The 17,626-nt window shown below is 42.2% G+C and overlaps 1 protein-coding gene across 1 annotated transcript in view; it reads left to right on the top strand.

Annotated features, from left to right (window-relative positions):
* The window catches only part of itgb5 (integrin, beta 5), a 52,875-nt gene extending 36,766 nt beyond the window's left edge, over nt 1-16,109 (top strand). The window contains exons 12-16 of the mRNA XM_003456261.5: nt 7,909-8,131; nt 9,254-9,354; nt 11,665-11,784; nt 12,829-12,995; nt 13,172-16,109. Of these exons, the coding sequence (XP_003456309.1) occupies nt 7,909-8,131; nt 9,254-9,354; nt 11,665-11,784; nt 12,829-12,995; nt 13,172-13,267 (707 nt within the window). The 3' untranslated portion in view covers nt 13,268-16,109. The remainder of the gene's footprint in view (nt 1-7,908; nt 8,132-9,253; nt 9,355-11,664; nt 11,785-12,828; nt 12,996-13,171) is intronic.
* The last annotated feature ends 1,517 nt before the right edge of the window (nt 16,110-17,626 follow it).

The raw sequence follows: 17,626 nt of genomic DNA, 5'->3' as shown, positions 1-17,626 counted from the left end.
GCTTTGTATTCCTCCAGACCAGATAAAGAATCTTGGCTCGATGTAAAGCTGATGGTTTCTGCTTGATGGGGCAGCTAATTGCTGCTTGATGTTGCTGCTGCTGTCATAAACTGTTTGGTTTCATCTTCAGAGCTTATAGCATCATTTGAAGGCTTTCATTTTGAGCCAAATGTTCAAAGTGTCAGAGTATTGAGTAATTCCAGCTCACAGATCTAGAAATAATGCCCAGCTGTTCAAAAACAACTGGAACTACAACTGCAACCATCTCATGAGTTGTACATCTGTGTCCAGTCCATCTTTTTCTCTCTCTCCTATTTTCCACCCACAAAACACGCAGAGGGAGGGAGAGGCTGATGTGTCAAATCCTTCTTTGTGCGCTCTGGTTTGCACAGACATGCACAACAGTCCTCCAGATGCCCAAACAATTCACTCTGTGGACTTTTTATTTGTCTGTGATGCTTTTATTGAGAAACATTAGTTGAGCTCCCGTTTAAAGCCCAAAGCTCCTGTTGTCTGTACAATATGATGGAACAAATATCCTTCTAAAAATACCCCAGAAGTTCATTTCCGTTTATATAATCTCCAAATATTTGTTTAAGCTCGTTTACAATGTGATGTGTCTCTCTCACTGCAAAAATAATATGGACAGGCCCTCACAGGCTACATGCAATGTAAGGATCTATTCTTGATCCCATAATGCCTATAAAAACCACCAGTCTGACAGAAGGGACAGGCTGTAATTCATCTTTTAGTGGGCTGATGATTCACTTGTGGTGGCTGCCAGCTACTAAGCATACAGGAACTACAGTAATCTCAGATTATTTGGTTTTTCTTTTTCAGTCTTTGTAATCCATCCAAAGATATTCCCCTGATGTTTATACTGTATACTATATGCTCCAGTGTTATGAGAATATATAATGCAGCATATTGTGGTGTGAGATGATCGTATACTCCTGTGTTGGGGGATTTCTAAAGAATAATTATAGGTGCACTTTTTTCTTACCTAATATTTTTACTTGGAGCTGTAATAGCATTTTTGTATAAATTCGAGTGAATCTTAGGCCATGCTACATTAGCTTATGTCTCTGCACCACTCTGCAAGTATATCTCTACAATACTAGATGGCATCGTTATTACCATCCGATGCGGATCTGTTCACAGACCTCAAACACTTGGCATGTACACAGAAGATGAACTCAAGTTGTTGGTTTGGCTTTGGTGAGGTTGAAGCAAAAGGCCAGCAGGAAGTGACTCACCCAGTTGTATAGAAATCGGCCCTTGATTTCTGAGCTCAGTGAACACTTTTCTGATGAGTTTAAATGGTAAATGGACTGATTCTTATACAGCGCTTTTCTACTCTCCCGGAGTACTCATAGCGTTGTATACAACATGCCACATTCACCCTACTGATCGGAGGGTTGGTGGTTCAATCCTGGCTCCTCCAGTCTGCATGCCAAGTATCCTTGGGCAAGATACTAACCCCAAGTTGCTCTTCGATGCATCCATCAGAGTGTGAATGTCATTAGAAAAGCATTCAGTTTAGAGTCAGTGCTTGTGAGAATGGGTGTGATTGGTGACCTGCTCTACCCCCTGAGCTACAGTTTATAGTCTCAATCACCAGTTTCAAGTCTTACAGAATAGAACACAAATCAACACATTACTTTTTTTTAAATGGCTGTGGATCAGGAGTGCGTCGTATACTAATCCAAAGCCTGACAATGAAGCCTGAGTTGCTCCCAATGCATTCATCAGAGAGTGAATGTTCGTTACTTGTGTTAGTGTGTGTGAATGATGCTTGAAGTATAAAGCAACTTTATACTTGCTTTATACTTTTCTACTCTGCTTGAGCATTCGATAAAAGCACTATAAAAAGACAGTACATTGATAAATTGTAGTTAGCTTACAGTTTCCAGGATGGCAGCAGCCACCATGCTCAGCCTGGCTGCTGGTTTAGCTCACCAGTGACCCATATGCTTTAAGGCTATTGCAGAGGCCCAGGTGCCAATCTGCTCCTTCCCCAGCTTTCCTGTCAGTTCACAAAAAGAGGAAAAAGCTCAGATCCTTAGTGAAGGCATATTACAAACCACTGGTTAGAGCCGGACCTCAGAAATGTTGAAAAGCAGATGTTTTTGCTGAATTTACTGCAGCCGTTGACTGCAAAGATGGGTAAAATTGTGAAAATAAAGATGTATTTGACGGCCTGGGATGGTGGTGACGAAACAGAAAGCAGCCTGATGTCAGAAATGAAAAGTCCTGGATGTCTCCAGAACAACTCCTTCCTCTTCCTCATTTTATCTCATCTTGGCTGCTGTTCCAGGCTGACAGAATGTCTCGAGAAACGTCATGGAAAAGTTGCAAGCTAAAGGGGAAGGTCACAGCTCTGAAGGATCTGAACACTTTCCATGTTCCCTCCTCCGCTACAGCTGTGTTTATTGTGAGTGCTGCTTAATCTCACAGCAGAGAAGAAGAAGTGAAACAGCTTACCAGCTAAATCACAAGACGGAAATACAGGATAAAGAGCATGTGCACTTGCTCCAAACATCTGGTTTAAGGCATATGGTGACGGTTAGCTGTTGTAGACCCGTGAAGTGTTGATCGCTGGTATTTTTTTTTGTCAGCACACCAGTTCATTACACAATTGGTGCAGTGGTCCAAAGGCTGTCAGCATCTAGGAGAGGAAGCGGTACCTAACATATGACGAAACAAAGACATCTTTAACTTGGAGTTTGATCAATTTTAAGCGTGCTCATCTAAACTGCTTTTATACTGTTGGATGAGGAAGTTGGGGTCTGTTATACAGGAAACTTGTACTGCTAGAAGAGGATCGCTGCTGTTGGCATGAAGCCATGAAGATTAGAAGACGTTAGCTGTTGTCCGTATTTCACCTCTGTTTTTGTAGTTATAAGAGTTCACCATTTACACATTCTGAAGGCTTGCAGTGGTATTGTCATTCATCAGGAGTCCTGATTTGGGACGCCTGGTTAATGAACGGTTATTGATCACTCTGATTTCAAATTTGTTTTTGCCTGCAACTCGATGCCCTGTAGTCTGACCATTCTTCCATTTTTTTTCTGCTTCCTCCCGCATTGCTTCATGGTGGCATGTCCAGATACCATTCTACACCAGGGAATCTTCCTGGCTTTCTGTGCTCAAACCTTTAAAAAGGAAAGCACCAGGGAAGCGTTTTAATAAGATGCCCAAACAGATTCAAATGGCTTCTTTCATTGCAAAAGAGCAGCTGATCTGATTTAGACTGAACTTTTCACCTATTCTATGATGGTGCACTCGGGCTAAACCTAAACTGAATTTCTTTGCTTTCAGTTCCTTCTTTCTCTTCATTCTCATCAAGGTGTGAATATTTACTCCAACAGCCAACAGCTCTCTCATTTTTTTAATTGTCTCAATATAAAAGCAAATAGAACAAATGCTCTCAGATGATCTTTCCACTCTCTGTGTTTATATACACCATATTGCATTTAGCCAGAGTTCAAAAATAATGATTATCTTCCTCAGTGGGTCTTTTGTCCAGTCTCTCTGTCCTGTCCTTGTGCCTGTTTCTGTTGGAGGTTTCTTCCTGTTAAAAGGAAGAGTTTTTTTTCTTCCCACTGTCACCAAGTGAGTGCTCATTGGACGGTGTCTAATTGTAGAGGTGTGTCTTTACAATATAAAGCATCTTGAGGCGACTGTTGGTGCTATATAAATTAAAACTGAATTGGCAGTAGTAGAGAATAACAGCTCATGGGTTTTTTTTTTTTTTTTTTTTAAAGTTGAGCATGAACATCTAGCATGAATTTGTCTTGTACATAGTTGATCTTCTTCTTTTCTTTATTTATTTAAAGAAAAAAAATGCATCCATGCAGTGTGATGCAGAAAACAAGATTTGTATACAACAGGAAATTCCAAAAGCTCAGTCATAAGTGCTGGGAAAGAGCGCACACATGAATATTTCACATAAATATTGTGAGTAGAGGAGTTTTTGCACACAACAGATCTATTAGCAGCTCGCCACGACATGTTGAATTAGAACACAGCTACACTTCTTTTATCCTCCCCTGCTGTCAGGGAGAGATCCCAGTCCGTGCCCTCTGAATGCCCACAAAGCAGCGCAGTCATCTAAGGACACGTTCCCAGTGTTGGTACTGTGAGTCAGCCACATGCCACTCATCGTGCCTCCAGTGACTGAGGGATGGGAGTGGTGCTCTAGACAGATTTAATTTGACTGGTCTCAGGTTTTTTTTTTTTTCTTAAGAGAAAAAAAAAGTGCACAGTTCTGCAGCATGCACTGAATAATTAGGAAGTGTTTAGACAAGAATAGGAAGAATTTACTGCATGTCTGTGATTCCAGACAGTATGTTGCACAACCCTGACCACTTGCTTGATGATTAGAAAAAATGTTTCCTCTTGGTTTTGAGAAGTCTCTGTGACCTCTTTCAGGATCTGGCCCCAATCAGAGGCTCAGTTTTTCCTCCTAGTAGTGTCTGATGTTGACTGGCAGTAAACTGTGATTGTCTTTCTTGACTGCCAGGAGAGCCCCTTTGACAGAAGTAGCAACCACTCCTAAACAGTGATTTCATTTGTTAGTGACCCAGTTATTTCTTAGTCTCCACAAATAACTGTGTCTTCAGTGTTTTTTCCATTTTAACGGCTTTGAAATGGGACTGGAAAAGTCAAGTGTTTAATGTAGCAGCCTACTCCAACACAGCTATCATAGTATAAAAGGTGGGCACAGTTTCTGGGTTGGAAAAGTGAAGCTAACGCAGATGTTTTGTTTTTTTTATGGCCACCTGGGGGCGACAGGTGTGGTTCCAAAGGGACTCCTGGTCCTATAGAATTCTGGGAAAACAGCTGTCAGCCCTGACCTCTGTAAACAGTTTTCTGATGAGTTTATGACCTCATTGACTTATTTTGGGTCATAGTGAAATTTGGCCATTCTAAGTGTGAGAAAATAGGATTAACCTGGGTACGCTCAATTACTAACAACTTGCAATTGACAGGCCATTGGTTAATGGGCATGTGGTCTCATTCGTTGCTTTTGAAAACACCAGGCGCCAATCAGACATTAAAAACATTACCATTCATCTTGGGACTTCATAACACGATTGACTAAATAGTTGACATCATAGTTAAATTGTTGAGATTAATCTATTTCCATTACTGATTAAACTCATCAGTATTTTCTTCATTAATTATATGATCATATATCATAGTCCAACATAACTGCATATTGCTTGTTTTAGCCAATCAGCTAGTGCAAACGTTTGTTTTTGTGTCTGTGGAGATTTTAGATTACAATGCACCAACTATGCATTAACCTCAACAGGCAAATTTAAGTCCGAGTAGATGGTCATGATGTCTCCAGCTGTCTGTCCATGTCCGCAAAACAAAAACAATCTAAATAAATAAAAACTTTAGGTTTGCTTGGATTACATGTACATACACAAACCCTTCTTTCAGTCATAAAACTGAATGAGAGTATTGCATCAGGAAGGGCAACTGGTACAAAATCTGGGCCAAATCAAAAGTGGCTTTTGGATCTATATAGGTCTGATCTTTCTTCCTGTCAAGGTCAGCGCTTTGAGTACTCAGAGTACAAACGTGCTACATAAGAACAAGTCCTTTTCTCTTGATAAAGTCTGTATTGGAATAGTTTGCCTACAGTATGTCCTTCCTCTCTGTTCCTTATCAGTCTCTGAGAGCAGATTAATGAATATGGTCTTTGTGGAGGGTCTTGGAACAGCGGGTGTGAAATCAGCTTGTCAGTAAGGCTTCTTTGATTGCAGCTGCTGTCGTCCTTATATCAAGTCTTCTTGTCTCTGACTGCTCTCTCTTTACCGCAGGCTGTTCTTAGACAACCAAAACAAATCAGAGTTATAGCAAGAGCTAGCGCCCCCTGTTGGACCCATTCCAGTGTCAATAAGTCAGTGAGTGCAGTACAAACAGGGCAGTTTGCTCAGTGCTGGTTGGAGAAGAGCATGATCAACACTGCAATACTCCAGATGTTTCAGCTTCCCACTGTTGCAAAGGAGAAGCAAAACCTCCTCTATGAACTGTCAGCTAGACTCTGTATACGTGGCTTCATCTCATGTCACACGTGAAGTTTAGCCAGCAGGCTACTGGTGTAGTTTTTGTTCTTCTAGCTAAGTCTGAGTCCTTCAGTTCTTAGACTTAGCCAGTAATCCACTCTTCAATGATATTCAAGTTTGCAAACAAAAGCATCCCAATATATTTCCAAAGCCATGAAATGAATCACATACAACTCCAATTTTTGGGTTGTTAATTATAGGGTTCTGTGTGCAGGAAGCCTTTTACCCCTCAGCTCTAAGAGGCCGATGGGGTGTTGTCATCACCCTGCTGGGCGTTCAGGTGGCATGGACGCCCAAAATTGAATGTGACGTAGGCGTTTGAAACTGAGAGCATCTGCTAAAAATCTCTGATAAGTTTGAATCTCAGCGTCTTTGACCTCAAAGTCAGAGGTCAAGTTTTTATGGAAAATCTTGTGAAATTGATAACTCAAGAAGGAAGTCACCACATTTTAGTTCAAACCCCAGAAAATCCTGTAATTACAAAAACTTCAGACCGATACAGCATATGATTCTGAAATGAAAACTCATTTGCATCTACTGGAAAGGCTGAGGGGTAGTACTGGCAGCCTCCTATATTTTTGGCATTGTGGATATATGATCTCACTTCCTTTTTTTTTTTTTCTTTTTTTTTTTAAACTTTGCCGCTAAATTCATTTGGGTATGACAGGCAAACACATTCAGCAGTAAAAAAAAGATAACATAAGATAACCTTTATTAGTCCCACACATGGGAAATTTGTTTTGTTACAGCAGAAAGTGGACAGTGCAAAGTTATATAGCAAAAATTAGAGAACACTGGAATACAATAAGAATACGATACTGTACACAACTGTACAGAATAGAATAAATAAAATACTATATACAATAGGATAAAAATAGAATACAAATGCTATATACAACTGAGTAAAAATACAACGATGCCAGAAAGGAGTATTGCACTTAGTCTTATTGCACATGTGTGGATGTGTGTGTTTGATCAGTTGAAGTCTTTGTTGTGGAGTCTGACAGCAGTGGGGAGGAAAGACCTGCAAAATCTCTCCGTCCCACACCGTGGGTGCCGCAGCCACTGAAGGAGCTGCTCAGTGCTGTCAGAGTCTCTTGCATGGGGTGGGAGATGTTGTCCAACAGGGATGACAGCTTAGCCACCATTCTCCTTCCACTCACCACCTCCACTGGGTCCAGAGGGCATCCTAGAACAGAGCTGGCCCTGCTGATCAGCCTGTTCAGTCTCTTCCTGTCCCCAGCAGAGATGCTGCCGCCCCAGCAGACCACACCATAGAAGATGGCTGAGGCCACCACAGAGTCATAGAAGGTCTTCAGGAGTGGGCCCTCCAGTCCAAACGACCCGAGTCTCCGCAGCACTCAGCAGGCTGAGTTAAAACAAAAACAAAGAAGAAAAGGACTACACTCAGCATCAGCTGTGGAAGCTGTTACTTTTTTTTTTTTTTTTATTTTTTTTTTTTAAGACTCTACTAGAGTAACTTTGCATGACAGTTATCTATCACACATTGGGACCTGGAGCAGTCCTTCAATTTATTCACTTTCTTAAACAAGCTGTGGCAGCTCCTCCCCCTTTAAGGCCACTCTCCCTTTTTGTCATCTTTAATCTGATTGGCTGCTGCAGTAGGCCACTTCCGGTTGTTTGTTTTTATTTCACCATACTGCATGTAACAATTGATAAACAGATTTACCACTGATGTTGTCACATGATGCGTTGCACAGTTGTTTGTGTGTGAAATCAAATAAACACATAGCATACAGTATCTGAGCTGCCTCGCTGTAACATCGTTTCTCTGCTGACTTGCTGTGTGCTTCTCTCTCGGCAGGTCATGGTGAGTGTCACTGTGGAGAGTGTAAATGCCACGCCGGTTACATTGGCGACAACTGTAACTGCTCGACGGAGACATCGGGCTGCATTTCAGATGACGGGCAGATGTGCAGCGGGCGAGGCAGCTGCGTGTGCGGCCGCTGTCAGTGCACTGAGCCTGGAGCCTTTGGAGAAACCTGCGAAAAATGCCCCACTTGCCCCGATGCCTGCGGCACAAAGAGGTAAGTACCATGCTGTGGTTTACACCTGTGATGGAGACACAGTCCGAGATGGAGCTTGATCTGCATGTTTGGGATGCTAATATCAGCTGATAGGTGAGAAATAAGGTGGAAAATTGAAACCTTCAGTATGGCCTTCAGGCTCTCTGCAACTGTAAGCTCCAGGAAAAGGTCAAAGTAGTCTAAAACCAAGACCTCACATACCTCTCTAACTTGAAGACTGATCAGAAAACTCTTCCCATGCCGTGTCTTCAAAGCTAACTCTCGTGTCATTTGTGACCTGAAGACATGAAACCATTTGTCTGCTGTTTGAACTCGGATCACTCCGTGTAGCAGCTCGAGCTTTTGAGAGGATGGAACTACCGTTTCCTCTCAACGGGCTTCCTGTGAGAGATAAAGTTTAGTTGAAAAACTGATGTTGTTTTTATTGTGCAAAAGAGCAAGTGCTGGTCAGAACTGATTTAAAAACAGGATTTTTGCTTCCACAGTGGAATTGTATAAAGTTAAAGGAGAGACAGGCATCACTGTGCATTTGCTGTGCCAGAGAATTTCTGAGACTTCTATAACTGGACAATCAGTGGTCCGATCCCTGCTTCTTTCAGCCTGTGTGTCGAAGGATCTTCTGACATGATACAGAGTTTTGCCCAATGCATCCACTGGATCATGCTGGGCATAATGCTTAAAGACGTATAAGAACAGTGTTGTATCGATCTCTGTGTGAATGGGTGTCTTGTAGTAAGAAAGCGCTTTGAGCTCTCAGAGTAGAAAACCATTTTTTTTTTTTTTTTAAGAACCAAATCAAGTTTAAAAGCAGCTTGATGCATCTGTGAAAGGTTCCTGTAACCTGCACCAACAACGGTTCATGCACTCATCGGTTTCTTTGTTCTGTGTGCTGCACGGTTCACTTGCTGTTTAGTCGCAGTTCGTAGCAGAGACAGTTCCAGTCTTTTAGCAGAGCACAGTGGGGCACTTTCGACAGCTGATGTAGCAGAGCAAAAATAACAAACTGAAGCACAGTAACAATGTCATATGACTGGCTTTTGGGTTAAGTGATCTCTGCCTCCTGAATGTAGATATAAAAATGTATGCATATGTTTTGCGTGTCTTTGTCCTCCTCTGATTCAGGGAGTGCATCGAGTGCCGGCTTTTCAATTCTGGAAGGCTTGCGGACAATGAGACTTGCCAGCGACAGTGCAAGGATCACATCATCACTGTGGAGACTCTCAGTGAGTGAACACAAATACACGCACACACACACACACACACACACACACACACACACACACGCTAACACATAGACCAGCTTGCTGGCAGAGAAAAGTATTCACATCTGTAGCATCTGCAAAAGTTTCATTTTTCACATTCCACATACCGTTTATTGTTGTTACTGTGGGACTAAAGTAATCGTCTGACTCCCACCAATGAGGCACTATTAACACCTGATGTAATAAAGTACATTCAGATGCTCAACAGCCTGAATGCACGCACAAGGACTTTTCCATTCCAGGAAAAACCATATTTTAAATATCAATACATAGAAGAACAGCTCGAAGTGATCTTCTACCCTTAAGCTTTCATGAGAAGCAGGATTCATACATCAGACCCAAACAACTGAAGCAGCAGAGCTGGAAGTGGTCTAACTGATTAGCTGAAAGTGAATTAATTAGATTCTATATAAAAGATGGCTATTTGAAAAAAAAGTTATAGGAAAATTCATGTTTGTATTTTGGCATCACCTCCTTTGCCCTTTTGGCAACAGAACTGACCATTTTAGCAAGCTTTGTTAAAGAAATGGGGGGACTGGACTGTTTGATTGGACCTACAGTATTTTATTTCAGCCAGGAGTGCATTCGGCATTGACAGATGAAGTATAGTACATGTCTAGTCCTAACAGGTGTTTATGGGATGGTCTAAAGGTACGTTTTTAGTTCCAGGTACTTTGGATGGACATGTGACATGTATTTAGACTTGTGCTGTGAATCTCTGACTCTATGAAATAACCTGTAAAAGTAGCCAACTTTGTTACCAGCATTCATGCTTGTGCTAGTGTTTCATGTGTGGTGCAGCCACAATAAGAAACAAATAAACTGTTTGGTTCCCACTCTTTGTTGTTTGGGTTTGACTTTTTTCATTTTCAGAGACAGACACATTTGTCCTTCAAGTTTTGTCTTTGTACATCCCCTCAGGTGCATTCTGATAGTTTCAGCAATCTCCCTCGAGGAATTTGCCGACCACTGGGAATTCTTTTATCGAGGCTGTGATTATTCTTCCTTTGCTAGGACGATAGCTGTTATTTTCTCACTGATAAATTTAAAAACTGCAAAGAAAAAGTAACCGGAAAGGTTCTCACTTTCTACTGCTGTGTGGATGCAATGTGTAGTTACATTTCCAGGAAGGTGCACGTCAGCTTACATCATATTATGTGGCAGGGTTTTGGAGCTTTCTGGTTCCAGTAGCTTGACACAGAAGTATAAATCCCCTGTTCGCATCTACAGGTGGTACAGCCTCTGAGTTTCTTTTCTAGTATGGCTGTTGCCTCTGTTCAACTCTCTGTGGGTGTTTGGGGCTTTGCTGCTTGCACCCCTTCTTTTTTCACACCTCTGTGATTGCTAATGAAAGTATACCCAGTGCTCAGCGGTCAGGCTTGGCCTCATGTTTATGTTATTATGTGGAAGATGGCGGTCTGGACCTGTCGCAGCTCCACACAGCAGGCAGCTACACCATTTCATCTACAACCCTTCATTTGCCGACCCCGTCCTTCTCTACAGGGAGAATCCACCCGCTAAACAAACCAAACCTGCAGCACACTGCCTGTCTCATGGATCATTGTAAAAAGCCGGGGGACGCCATCCAAAATGTTTGGCAGTGCATCTTTTTTTTTTTCCCTCACACTGGTGCTGAACAATCGGGAGAAATTTGAAATTTATTAAGTGGCACTGTGACACTGCATGGCCTGAGTCTGTGTTTAGCCATAGAGACTATTATATTAGCATTCCATATTGGCCCAGCATGGCCCTGGCCCAGGTCTGATGTGTTTCATAGCATTCCCTACTAGTTCAGCCATCTGACTGCCCTTAATGGTCTCCACATGTACATTCCAGATACTTTGTGCATGAACTAGAGGAGCTGGGGCTGATGGGAGGGGTGGACCAGGATGGAGTGACCTCATCCTCCCTTGTGAGGTTTTGAATCTGGTCAGATAATGATGATTGAATGCAAACAATGCCAAACAGAATGTCAGCATTTCAGTCAAGGCTGTCTTTTTTGTTGTTGTTGTTTTTTTTAAATTGTGACTTCACAGCAGAGACATTTGACCAATGTGTTAAACATTTATAAGTGGTTCCGTTTGCCGCTGAGCGTGAGATTCCTCTTGGATGTCTTTTGTTCCAGTATCTGAAGCCAAACCTTAATAGTTATTTATAATATGAAAGTCTTGCTTTGTAGAACAGCAGTAGAAAGTGAGAAACTTACATTTATTGAGAAATGTGCCTGTTTTTTCTCCCCCCCACCTCCCACCCTCTCTCTGTCATGCATAGAAACCGACGAGCCCGGCGCTGTGCTTTGTTTGTACAAGACAGACGACGATTGTGTCATGAAGTTCACATATTCTGAGCACGCCAGCGGACAATCTATACTCTCAGCTCTTAAAGAGCCAGGTCAGTGCTGCAAACAACAACACATTAAGTTGTCTTTTTTTGTTTTTTGTTTGTTTTTTTGTAGCAGGACTTGTTGGTAAATTTGACAGCTGGTAATTATCAGGTGATTGTAGGAATCAGCTGCTTGATTTTCACCACAGTCTTTAAAGATTCTGGGATCATTGCTCCCAACCTTACCTCACGTTATTCCCCCTCAGTGGTTACAGACAATGAACCTGTCACTACAAAGCAGACTTAAGAGTGTAGTACTGAGTGACTGTCATTCTATAGAAACTAAGCGTGTCCACAGTCAGGGGTGTCGAATTTATTATTTTTGATCCAATTTGTTTTTACATAATCCACACCTGTAAAATGGACATAAGAACCCTTAAAAAAAAACAACTAGAAATTTTCAGGCTGTACAGGTGGATTAAAACTGTTGTATTCATTACAAATATTTGTCAGTGTGAAGGCTGTGACGCTGCTGATTTTGATCTGCACAGCAATACTGTTACTCAAAATAAAAGACTGAGTGCAGAAAACATTGACTTCTTCTAAGAAGTGACATAAAAAACTTTTTCTGGTCAAAATTTTGTTTTGATTGCAAACGTGGGGGATGTCAGTTGTTTCATGTTACCTGAGCTCGCTGTCTCCGTTTACGCACTGGCTCCAGAAAGTCCACACATCTATTTTTAAGTGGGCAGACTGACACCCTGGCCCTGTGCTATCGTCAGCATCTTGCTGTTTTCAGTGCCGCCTTTAATGCCCCGTGTCTTCAGTAGCGTTCATGTTTTTAAGAAATAACTACTTGTGACTTCCCTGTGATACCAACTGGCTGAAGCAGACACCCAGTTTCTTCATTGTGCCAGTGACTGTCCGGTCACCTCTAAGACCTTAGAGGTTTGTTTTTTGTTTTTTTGTTGGTTCCAAGCCATTATGTCCGATCTGTTTAGCCACCATGCCATTCAGTTCACCTCACCAGTGTTTGCTGAAGATGGGGAACAAAGGGATGTGACTTAAGTTAAGTGAGCTTGTGTTAAATGTTGTTTCCTGTGCCTGCTTCAGAGTGCGTCAGGGGACCAGATGCCCTGATGGTGCTGCTGGCAGTGGTTGGGAGCATCTTGCTGGTAGGACTGTTGCTGCTCGCCGCCTGGAAGCTGGTCATCACTATTCACGACCGGCGTGAGTTTGCCCGCTTTCAGAGCGCGCGCTCGCGTGCCCGATATGAAATGGTAAGGATGAGTCTAACTCAGGGTATTACAGCCCCAACATGTATGCTAGCAATAAACCGAGGCTAATAGTTTGAGGCTGAAAAACCTCAGCACCTTCTATGTAGGTAAGATAAACCAAGCCAGTCAAATAAAACGGGCCCTTCAGGTATTAAAAGTCTCATCTCTCTCCCCCTCAGGCCTCCAACCCTCTGTACAAGCACCCCATCTCTACACATTTTGTGGAAACAGATTTCAGCATGTACGGCAAGTCCTACAACGGAGGGCTGCACTGATCCCTCAGTACAGGGCGCGGCGGGACCGGTCCAACAAGCAGATCAAGGCGATGTGCCTGAGGTGGATGGTGGACTGAGCACACTCACCCGTCTGCACAGTGCACACCCACAGCGATGGCAGAAGAGAAATGACTTAAAGTGTGTTCAAAGAGAAGTCTGTGGCCTTTTTTGTTTTATTTTCACCCAGGAGATTCAAACCTCCTGTGTCTGTGCTTCACCGAACAAATTAACACCACCCTCGTCGCGATCAGGAGACAGTGATTAAGGTTAGAAGTGAGCTCGTCTGCAGTTACTCATCATAGACCAACTTATGGAAACCATAACTCCAGCCACATAAAAGCGCCGCTCATTCTGTACAGATCAGGCAAGACATTGGCTTCTCTTTGTATATTTTTATAGGCGTTGAAGATGCATTTGTAGCACAGACTGCGCACCCAGCAGGACTCTGAGCTGCAGATGATTCCAATTCACATGATTCTTAAAAAGCACATATTTCTGAGGGGGCCGGGGCTATTAAAATGTTTTGGTACTACTAACTTTTACTAAGCAACAGACTTCTTACCTTCATTTTGCACAGAGGTTATTGAGTCAAGTCTTGGAAAGATTTAAATAGTTTTTTTTAATGTCTTAAGTGTGTGTGTGTGTGTATGCGTGCGTGCGTGCGTGTGTGTGTTGTTCTGTGCTCCAATTGCACTCAGTTGCAGGGTACAAACTCACCCCTCAGCATCTGAACACTGACGTTTGAGTCTGGTGTTGCTCTGTAACAAGAAAAGGACAAATCTGGCAACATTTTGGTCTGTTTCTAGAGATGTCCTGGCCTCCTTACCACCTCTGAGACACTGCTACAAAACATTCCCAAACATTTAGCTTTCTTTAAATGTACAACTAAATAAATAACATGCATTACATTCTATACGTTAAAACACATTCAGCAGGGGTCAGCAAGTATTCAATCATGGGCTCTTTAGTTATATACCATATATATTATGGGTTCATTTTTTATATGGGTTCAATTATTAACTTCCTTGAATATAGGCAGGACTGGATTTAATGTGGTTATGTTTATTGATATAAGCCCAGTGTTAATATTTTTAAACACAACTATTAAACCTCATCTTGTGTCGGGGAGGCTGAATGGCCAGACTTTGCCCCTGAGTCACCATTAGCCTGCCCAGTTTATTTTATGTTGTAAAATAAATGAGTGTTAATAAATTAATAAGCTTAGTATTGGGAGGTCACGGGTCAAGGTCAGTCTGACGGTAATACCAGTCCACATCAGTTCATCTATCTTATTGGCCAATCTGAAGTGCTGCTGCCACTTCAAGCTGTTTTGCAACCCACCTCAGCTCCTCTTTATCATGTATGTCATTTGTACCCGGTCACATTTTGGACAGAGAAGACAGATGGTTTGAAAGAGGAGTAAAAGAAGCCATCTACGTGCACTGTGAGCGACCATCTTCGAACAGAGGTGGGCAGTGGTTTACGACACCAACTGTCTGCCATCTATAATCCAGTTTTGAGATCCCTTCCCAGACGTCTTAACGCCCACTCACATCCTGGGCCTTTTGACCTCAGGAAATCACATGATAGGGTGGGGCTAGGACTCGCAGTGAGTTCACCCTTTCCTAGCTCCTTAGTCTACGCTGACCTGGACGACTGAGAACCTTCACAGACATGCCTGGTTCAGTATCTTGCTTCTGCTCTTCCTGCTATTTAGGCTTTCCATGTATGACAACGAGAGGGTGGGAGGTACCAGAGTCATGCCACCAAATCCAACCTCCTGCAGATAATTTGGATAAAGTGTTCCTTACACAATTATCTTTTTGACTGTTTAGACAAAACAAGCAGCAATATAATGATGTCACTGTTACTAACTAATAAAGTGCTAGAATTCCATTCACCAAATATGAAGCACAATCTTCTTGGAAATATTGTCAGATAATTTTACTGAAAAGCCTTAACAAAATCCAAATTGGTAAGTTAAATAGGATACACTTTCACCCATCATCTATTTTGATTCTTTCAGTGTGGTTTCATTTTTCAGTCTTTGAATATGCCGCTGAGTTGAATAAGATGTATATTTGGCTCTTAATATGCTGAAAAAAAACATATTATTAATTATAATCAACAGTGTCTTTTTAAATGTATTGACAGTAAGGAAAATCTCAAACATCACCAGCCTCTGATTCTCTAAAACCAGCTCCCAAACACAGGGTTAGGGGTCTGAGCTGTGTAAAATAGCCAGCAGTGTGGTGATGACGTTCTCAACGGTTACATTCACATGCAGTGGAGACACAGATCAGTGTGACTGTGACATGTGCAGTGCTGTGTTAATGTGGATTTGGGCACATAATATGACTGGCTTATAGTATGACGCTGTGTCCACCCTGCCAGCTGTGGGAGTGGGTGGAAGCAAAGTGTCCAGGGTCATAAATCAGCAGTCGTCGTTCCCACAGGAAGAAGCTCTGTCTGAATCGTCAGAGGGAAAGCCGGACGTGTAGGGAGGGGTGAGCCTGGGGGAAGAAGGTGCTCTTTGGGCTTTTTGGTAACATTCTTAAGTGTAAGTGGCAGGAACTTGGAGTTGGTGTGTGTGAGTGAGTGATGAGTGTTTGTTAATAATATTGCATGTGGGCATACGGGGCTAAAAGTGCCGTGCAGTTTTCACTTGGCTCGGGTGTGCTTCTTGGCACAGCTGACTGAAGCTCTCCCACCCCTACCTTTTCCAGCTCCTCCTCTTTGTACAGCCCTGAACATTTACACATGGAAAAACAGGACTCGCAGCACTCCCTGTAACACTGCACGCACACACAGCAAAACAATAAATCTGCTTTTGTCAAAACTCCGTCAGTCTCTTGTGTTTGCTTCAGTCCTGTGTTGAATTTTCTCAAAGGCTGCTTTAGGACGAACGTTGTGAATCCCAGTTCTATTCTAGGACATCGCACATGCGTGTGTGCACACTTCAAAGTTTAGTAAAACATCTGTTTGCACCACTAACTCTGCTCTTACATGTTTGATGTGTAATTGCTCAGACAGGACTGCTGCTCTGATGCTGTAATTTACACTTGGTTAAACTCCTCCCACACATTATCATAATGACTCTGTAATTAAGTTTATTCCATGTGCTTCAAATTAACATATTATTTTGTCATTTTTAAAGAACAGCAGCTAATTTAGTTCATTCTCTCTGATTGTTTAATATGTCACTAAATGTTGCACTACACATTTGTACAGAGTTATAATTACATGTACACACATCACAGGGTCCACACAGAGATGTCCTTGTCGATAATACAGAGGACAGTGTAGTGTTGTCAGTGTTGATACAGTGTTGTCTGTATGCAGGTGAGTCGTTCCACCATCAGTGACCCTCAAACAAAAAGCCTTTTTCTCACATTGCAAAGGTTCAGCACACACTGACTGACTCACTCATGTCTGTGGTTAGGACTATCTTCGAACGGGAAGGAAAAACAGTCCTGTGTGTTGCCCCGCTCAAGGTGAGCTCATAAATCTCCACACCCACCCTGGGTGGTTTTGAGTTTCTCTTCCATCCCTCCTCCCTGGTTTGGAGCACCAGCACTGTGAGACACTGGTGGAGTCACAGAGCTTAGGTTCAGCATGTCTGCCAGAGGAAGGAGGGAGGGAGGTAAGGGGAACTTTAGTGTAGATAACAAAAAGGGTAAACGCAGGAAAATAAAGTGTTAACAGCTGGAAGTCGATGATGGAGGCTAATTACTGCTGAATAGACGTCTGACTTCATGTTCTGATGAACTACAGCTCGGGGGTATGGATGGTCTATTTACTCCAGTTCTGTTAAACTGACATTTTATCGTTTTTAAAAATGGTGATCCCTTGCACATCCCACTGGTTATATTTGTGAAGCAGGATCCGTGTGATTTTTAAACCATCCAGCATTTTCTGACAGCCCTTTATGGAAGTGTTTGCTTTAATATGGCTTTAATGCACTGATATAATGGACGGCCAAATGAGGTCATAGTTTAATATTTCACTTCCTTTTTTGTCATCCTTCCTGTATGAAAAACAAGCTTCCTTCTGCTTTATTGCCACAAAACATCATGTTTGTGCTTGCCCTGCATCATTTCACTGTCCTTCTCAGGCTGACACCTACAGCTTGGAGATCTGCTGCAGCTGGAAAAGAGTATCTGCTTTTGTTTCATTTTGTATGCCTAGTCATTAAAAAAAGGGGGGAGGGGGAATAAAATCCTACACTTAAAAAAAAGAAATTATTTGTAAAAGTAAGTGACTTGATAGACTTCATGAAACCTCTCCAGCACTTATTTGTGAAGGTATTTTGAAATTTTACGTAAACAACTTTGAATTTCAAGGCTCCTGTGGGTGTAA

Source organism: Oreochromis niloticus, linkage group LG16 (assembly GCF_001858045.2).
Source record: "Oreochromis niloticus isolate F11D_XX linkage group LG16, O_niloticus_UMD_NMBU, whole genome shotgun sequence".
NCBI lineage: Eukaryota > Metazoa > Chordata > Actinopteri > Cichliformes > Cichlidae > Oreochromis > Oreochromis niloticus.
The sequence above is the reverse complement of the archived record's forward strand: the minus strand, read 5'-3'. Positions and strand labels throughout refer to the sequence as shown.